Genomic DNA, 8,188 nt, shown 5'->3' on the forward strand with positions numbered 1-8,188 from the left:
CCCAGAAACTTGTGGTTGTAACAAAACACATGTTCACCAACAGTTGCATCAGAAGTTTATATATAGCCCATATAGGTAAAAGATTTATCCTACATTCAAAAGTACTTTGATAGTTTGATGTAAAAACAAAGAAAGACATACGTGACAATTAAAAGTTGCATCACATGTTGCTTCAAACACTACACAATCATGTTTTAGATTACCAACACACAATCATGTTTTGGTCATTGGAAACCGGTAGTTGATAATTAAATTTAAAAGTCGGTTGTCGGTTTGGAAAGCAAAAACTGTCTCTTATGGCGGACGTGTGACACTCATTAGGTCGGTGCTGAGTTCTTTACCCACTTATTATTTCTCTTTATATAAAGCTCCGATGGAGGTTATTGAACAACTTGAACGAATCCGCCGTAATTTCCTTTGGGGTAATTCTAAAGAAAAAAAAGATTAATTGGGTTAATTGGGGGTTACTAAACCGAAAGAATGTGGTGGGGTAGGGATAGCATCACTCCGTGATGTTAATATATCTTTTTTAGCTAAACGGTGGTGGAGGTTCAAGAATGAATGCAACAACTTGTGGAAGAAGGTGGTCTGGAATATTCTCCACAGTTCAAGAGATTGGAATTTCATTCCAATAAAAATGTCGTTACCGGGTACATGGAAACAAATTGTTGTGATTCAAAGAGACTTTGCATGACATGGCATTATACTGGACAGTTTGTTTTAGGCCGGTCAGGCTTTTAAAGCTCTATTAAATTTTGGTTAGACATTTGGGCAAATAACGCACCGTTATGTTACCTGTTGTTGGAGATTCAAAAGGCTTGCTGTGTAGGTGACTGAATGATCTCAGAGGCTGGAGTCACTTGTTTCAATTTCTATCGGATGAGATACCCTACTGGGTCAGATGCTCTCGTGGTCACAAAACTCATAGACATGATCGGATCTATTTGTTGTCTCAAAACGGGGATAGATGGTAGTGGAGCTTGGACCCTATCCTTGGTTTCTTAGTTTGCTCAATTAAAAAGCTACTTGCCCCAAATCCATATAATGATGGTGATTGCTATTTCTGGAATAATTGGATGCCTTTAAAGGTGAATATGTTCGGTTGAAGACTATCGCTGAACAGACTCCCCTCAAAGATGGAACTTGCAAAGAGAGGGATTATTGCAAGTAACCTTGGCTGTGGTTTTTGCAATTCTGAGCTTGAAGACAGTGAGCACCTATTTGGCTATTGCCCGATGGCTCTTACAATCTGGAAGGAAATTGCAAAATGGTGTCGACTCTCTCTTCTTTTTATCCTGCTTCGATAAAAAGACCTGTGGGCCTCCATTTACAGCTGTGTGGCTCTGCCAACTAGAGGAACGGAGTGAATGCTTTCATTATGGTGTCCTTATGGTGCTTATGGAAAGCCCGAAACAACATAGTCTTTAATAGAAGGCGTATGAGTTCTGACCTCATCATCCAGAAGATCAAAAATATTGGATTCCATTGGCTGAAGGCGAGGCTAAAACACAAAGAGATCTAATGGGGAGAGTGGGACCGAATTCAATTTTTCGGCTAAATTTTGGTGACCATTGTTTGTGTAAACTTCGGTAGAACTTTGATATGTTCTATTTAGTAGGATGTACTTGTTTACATGTCATAGTTTTTTGTTGGACATGATATTTATAATGAAAATTTGTTGGCCGTTAAAAAAAAAAAAACTCCACCTCATCTTTTTTTTTTTTTTTTATCAATGTAACCAAACACTTTCTTCCCTACATTCTTACACTACTACCACCACCGTTCACCATCAATCATCACCATAAACCGTCGGCTTAACAAAGACAGATACAAGGCGAGTTTTGAAGACTAGCATATTGCTTATTTATTTGAACGTAGATCGATCATAAATGCGGCCAACATTTTTAAAACAACAAACCTATATTGACCAAAATTATCAAACTGGTTGAAGAGAACCAAGAAGTCCAAAAGTTTGTCAACTCAGATATTTTCATAGAATACAAATGTCAACATACGATGGATGATTCATTCAGATAACTCAGATCAACTAACCAAACAATGCAATGCAGTTTTCCAATGGCAGAGGGACAAAGCAAAGGTATCTTGGCATTACCATAAACCCCACAAACACCCCTAAAAGGAGCATAATATTAGTATAATCAAGTAATTTGACAAGAAAGAGCTCACATTGAATAAGTACCAGCTGAGCAGAAGAAACTTGCTAACATTTTAAAGTCATACAAAGCTAAAAGTGCAAATACATTGATTGATACATTGTGCAAGCACCATTCTCTGCAGAAACTGAAGTCCATAATATTTTAAGAAAACATACAATACTTAGGTTCAACATAGGTTCGTCACTGAAAAAGCCACACGAAAGTAAAACTCAGCCTTAGATGTTTATCATGCCACATGATCTTCCAATTAGTTCCTTCCCCATGTAACATTATGAATTCATATAATCGCCCTGTAGATGAGGATAGTCAACCTGTATATACAAAAATAGATGTAAGCTGCAATAAATAAGGCCTGATCCTTGATGCAGGGATACCTGAACCTGCAAAACTAGTAGATTAAGTAAGATCACATTTCTTCATTAAATACTTGTATTCAAATAGAAGGAACCTTTATACTTATCATGGAAAGAATTGCCCGAGCCCCAAAATCTAATTCTTGCATTCCTACAAAACTGATATATCAAGCAGGGTATGTTGACGTATTACTATAGGGGAGTGATAAATCTACAACAAGATTTTGCCATATACAACAATGCACGCATTATACAGTTGTACACTGTGCAGTACAATATGTACGTTTGTTGTAGATGGCAAAAAATTGATATAGATATATCATTTCCCCTTCTATAACACTTCTGGTTTCACCAAGAGAAAAGAAAAAAAGACTTCCAATTTTTGTCAAGAAGATTTGAGAATCTGAAAGCAATATTCAGCTGAAACGGGAGAAAGGAATGACGAATGAAACTCCTGAAAGAGCTAAAGTGACATAAAATATTCAACCCGAGAGAAGAGAAAAGGCTAGATGTATGGACATATAATTTTAAGGTAAAGTGGATAAAATATGACTAACTGTTGGCCAATTTCTCTTTTACGTAACCAACACTGTTCGCCATTGCCCCATTAAAAAAACCCCGAAGCTTTCAAATCTTTGGATTCGAGTTAACTTCATAGTATGAAATATTGTGAACAATGAGTTTATCAAAATAAAAAAGTCAAAATCATCAAGTGTACGACAGGTTATCTTTCACACCCTCACTTCTAATTGGTAACTTATACAGTTTACCTTTCAATCAAAATATTAAAAGGGTTAAGATTTTTTTATGACAAAAATGACAGCAACCTGAAATATAAATTGGACTAAAATTGGGCTAGATTTTTTTATTTATTTAACTCTATGTTTTAGCGATGGCAGCTAATGATCCTTTCTTCCCGTCTCCCTGTCTTCCTTAAAGGGGTGTAAAGGGAGAAAATAGATTAAATGGCTAGTGAACCTGTACCCTGTGTCCTGCACAGCGGAAAGTGGGCTGTAAGCCATATCTTCCATAAGTGAGGATATTTCAGAAAAAAACCCCTACTTTATTCTTTCAATTTGAAATTTCCTACATTAATTATTTCCCAACACACCCGTGGTAACAAAATTATATCCATTTACTTATTAATGGGTAGATTCCGTGTAAAATAAATTTCTAATGACTTAATGAGTCTATCAGTCAAATGAGTCAAAAGCCGGCCAACTTGTAATTTTAAATGTTAATCCATAAAAAACCTCCTAATTATCGATATTCAAAACCTTGCATAATTAATGAAATAATATACGTCAGTAATGAATATTGCACATTATTTCCTTGTTTCAAATCATGTCAGCCTGACTTGTACCAAAAAATGGAAAAATAGTAGACAAAAATTGGTTTTAATCAGGACTCGTACCCAAAGATTACCAACTTTGACCCAAACATATACAGTATCGACGGTATCGTTTAACAACCCCATCTAACTCGCACATTTTACCACCTCTACAAATGACGCAAGATCATAGAGTAATATAGAAGAGAGAAGGAACAAACCCTATGATGCAACTTTGTCTAGTTATCATAACCTCCATCATCATGTTGCTGATGCTGCTGCTGAAGAGGATCATAATACTGGTCTCCATTCGGTGCAACACCTCCATCATTAAGGCCGCCATCATTGATATTGTTATCAGTGGTGTTTTTTGGTTGTGAATCTGCTTTCTCCCTTTCTCTGTTCCATTGCTCAATCTTTGCCCTCCTTTCAGCACTGCCTTCCCTAACTGGGCTCCGGTTTCTCTTTCCACCAGGACTTCTGCTACGTCCACCTCTTCGTGCGGGGCTCCTGCTTCTGGGCCTCCTGCCACTCCTATCATGATGACGGTAATCATGATCTGCATAGTCACCGCTTCTTCTTCCTGAGCCTCGGCCACGCTCATCATAACCACGGTGCCTCTGAGGACTGTGGCTCCTGCTTCGACTTCTCCTCCTTCGGCTTTTCCCGAATAACTCTCTCCTCAACTCTCTGAAAAACCATACACATAAAATATCAGTTAACAGATCAGAGTAATAACTTCAGGAGGCATTTGGATGCAAATTTTGAGACTGGTTTATATAATTCTAAGTAATTACACAGGTGGTCACATTCAGAGATGATGCACATTTCTGAATGTGGAAACAAACAGTTGTAGTAAAACAAGTTGCAGGTGATCATCTCTGAATGTGATTACGTTTTTGAAGTTCAGACTATCTATCCAACTGTGTCTGTATGAGTTCTTGACCATTAGTGATTATCGAGAAACTTGATCAAATGACTAATAGTGGCATTTTTACATTTTCTAGATCTTGAGCAAATAAAGCACGTAACTACTAACTATGCAATACCTAAAAAACCTTTTGATGCAACAGGTATCATCTAAAAACCGATTCTTTGACATTTTGAACCCCAATTTATCAAAGAATCAGAGCAAACATAATTTTGCTCCAATACTCAAAACTGACTACTACCAGTTTAATTTAAAAATAAATCAGATAACCATTGTATAATGCACATCCAAATACAGAATAGAAGGCACAGCAACTTATAACAACAAATTGACCTGCTGATCTTTTTTAAATGCATGAAGTTGCAGTAACCACCACGATTGCATACGTTTTCTTCATACTGCCGACATGTAGCTTCACGGAAATCTGTCACTGGAGAGAAGTCCACGATGATAGGGCGACCTAAAGAACAGTCCAAAATTTAATATCTGATGCTAAACAAAAGATGATACAACTTGAATTACTCGAATAAACGAGCGGCTCGAAGCCTGTCACCCTTGAAAAAAACTACATATTAAATAAGAAACAGAAGGACGTAGACCTTGATGCTACATAAAATATAAACAGATACAATGGCTTTCACTCAAAATGCATCAGAATTAGATTAATTTACTCAAACATCTCAAATCGATTTACTATAATATATTATCTGCACTTATAAATTATTATATAAAGCATCTAACTTGTAAGGCCCTCACACATTTAAGACAATGGTCTTATATGAAGAGCTGTGAGACCTCGAATCATCCCTTGACCTAATGTCAGCATTCATATTGTATCCTTGTAACCAAACATTTTATTGATTTTAGCATGTATTATTGTTATTTAATTAGAAGGGACTGTTGTTTGCTATATCCCTAAAACTAGGTATGACGGAGGGTCGGCTCATTCCTAATCGCTTGTGTGCCATATACCATACAATCTGGTACGGTTTACCGTTACCTAATATGTAAGTTTCCTATATTGTTATACGATCACAAGTCACAACCAAACTTCCTTGATATATTAATGCTAATATTTAGTAAGGTGTTTCAAACTCAAATAATTGTTATATTGAACTTTTGGTCAAACAATGCTTTTAGAGAGTAATTACTTCAAAAATTTATATAAAAATACCCATTTTAATAATTGCTATATTAAAAGATTTGACGTTTAACTGCAGAAATTAACTTAATAAGGTGTCTCATACTCGGATGTTGCTTGAAACTTGATTTATGCAACCATAATTGCATACCAGGGAAGCCTAGAACGATTTATAAACACAATAAGGAATGCTGATTTTGCCATACAACTTGCGATCCGGAGCGATCAGGATCCCTATCGTACCATGGGTGCACAATTTTTCTCTTCACTTCTGCCACCATGTTGCACACGTACCCACTTAAAAATTTCAAATACTAAGGTTGTCTCTGGCATGATGTTATGAAAGCTTCTCAAGTTATTAATGATATAGAAATCAAATAATCACTATATAGAACCAAGTTCTTTCTTACTAAGTATAAACTTTTCTGGATTAACTAATGGCCAAATGGGTTTTTGGCATGGGAGTGTAATGAATTTTGGTCGAATTTTTTATGCACGAATCAAACTTTCCAGACAATTAGCCCTTTGATGTAAAGAACCTACAAATCGTTGACTTTTGAACCGTACAACAATAACTGTTTCATGTACATGAGAAAAACCCATATGTATGTACCTGCATAAAACCTTCCAGTCAGATTCTGAAGAGCGGTTGCAGCATGCTCCTCTTCCCTAAACTGGACATACACATTGCCAACCTGTTCATAAAGAATAATCGTAAAGCTTCGTCTAACAAGAAAAACTAAAAACCCAAAAACATTACTTAAAATCATACCATGTGATCAGCCAAATTATCACATATGTTTAGGCTTTCAATCTCCCCGTACTTGCTCAGCTCTTCAAACAAATCTTCATAAAAATCCTGTAGTTACACATGGAAAACTTTATAATTATAACTATGTATCAAAAAGTTCATAAAACGAATAAAATCAAGTATCATATTACGAACTGATGACAATATTCGTTATAACTTTAAATCGGTTTGTATACAATTTTCTTTAGGTGAGTGATATCTATACTATACTATAAAGCAGATCTCACATGTTTACATTTTAAGTTTCAACATTTACTTTCTCAAAAAGTCCATATTTGAATTCTATATTTACATAACACCATTTCTTTCTCCTCAAATCTCAACCAATCATTTGTTTTCTCTCTCCTACATAAATCATTTATTCCTCCAATTTATTCAAAATCTTTTATCTCAAAAACCGTACATCGATAAATTATAAAAATTATATGGGTGTTCTTAAAATTTCATGCTCTTTCATTAGAGATGTCATTCGATATACTTTCAATGAATTTTTAAATCCGAAGCGGAGCCCGTACGGCTAAGGCATTTAGCTATCACACTCTATGACCTATCACACTATCATCTCACCGCCGCAAGGCATTTAGCTATCACACTCTATGACCTATCACACTATCATCTCACCGCCGCAACGCGCGGGTACGTCCCACTCTCCGGACCTCACCTCTGCTTTTTTGGAGTCCGGGATGACTCGGATGATGGGACCTTTTCTCGAAAAAGAAAGGAGAAAAACTAGAGATGAGAGAAGCGAGCCCAGAAAGAGCTCTCGTATATATATAATATAATTAATTAGCTGGAAAGAAAAAGAAAAAGGATGACCTCAAAGTGATCTTGGATTTTATGAGGATCAAGGGGATGGCCCTGAGGATCAACACCAGGAGTGATGGAATCAGGTCGCTGATACATATTTGATAACAAAAGCGTTGGTGAAATGGACGGTTTTGTGTGTAGCCTTGAGCATCTGTCGCCATGTCGACACGCTCCTATCTTGAAATAAAACGGACAGTTCACTCTGTCTTTTTCCGTACCAAATATTGATGCCAAGTGCTCCGCCATTCTTTCTCACTTTCTTTCTCTCTCCCTCTTTGTGATTTTACAGATAGATTTTAGGCCTAGGGTTTTTTATTTTATAATACATATATATTTAGGGGAACGGGGAAAGACTTTGACAGATTTTTTCACATAAGTACGCGTAGGGATCGCAAGAAAACCCGTACCTGACGGGGGAACCCACAACCCGACATTTTTGGACGGGTTCAGGTCCGGGTTTGTGGGTTTAGGGTTGGGTATGGGGATATATTTATGTTTTTTGCGGGTCCAGGTTTGGGTATGATTTTAAATAAAAACCCGAATACCCGACCCGTATACCCGATACCCGCCTCGAACCCGTATACCCGATCCGCATATTTACATATTACATGGAGTAATAATGTTATTTCTATTTCCAA

The 8,188-nt window shown here is 36.7% G+C and overlaps 1 protein-coding gene across 2 annotated transcripts; it reads right to left on the bottom strand.

Moving 5' to 3' along the window:
- Window positions 1–2,188: 2,188 nt before the first annotated feature.
- LOC122603511 (splicing factor U2af small subunit B-like) lies at window positions 2,189–7,898 on the bottom strand. Of its 2 annotated transcripts, none has more exons than XM_043776236.1 (6): window positions 7,560–7,898; window positions 6,705–6,791; window positions 6,546–6,627; window positions 5,125–5,251; window positions 4,082–4,550; window positions 2,189–3,522 (listed from the first exon to the last, which is right to left on the bottom strand). In XM_043776236.1, exons 1-5 carry the CDS (start codon window positions 7,794–7,796, stop codon window positions 4,100–4,102), a joined length of 984 nt encoding a protein of 327 aa, XP_043632171.1. In that variant the 5' UTR covers window positions 7,797–7,898; the 3' UTR covers window positions 2,189–3,522; window positions 4,082–4,099. The 2 variants fall into 2 exon arrangements, with proteins under 2 accessions (XP_043632171.1, XP_043632169.1); XM_043776234.1 differs by having other exon boundaries at window positions 2,189–2,488; window positions 7,560–7,897.
- Between the last annotated feature and the right edge of the window lie 290 nt (window positions 7,899–8,188).

Source organism: Erigeron canadensis, chromosome 6 (genome assembly GCF_010389155.1).
Source record: "Erigeron canadensis isolate Cc75 chromosome 6, C_canadensis_v1, whole genome shotgun sequence".
Taxonomy (NCBI): domain Eukaryota; kingdom Viridiplantae; phylum Streptophyta; class Magnoliopsida; order Asterales; family Asteraceae; genus Erigeron; species Erigeron canadensis.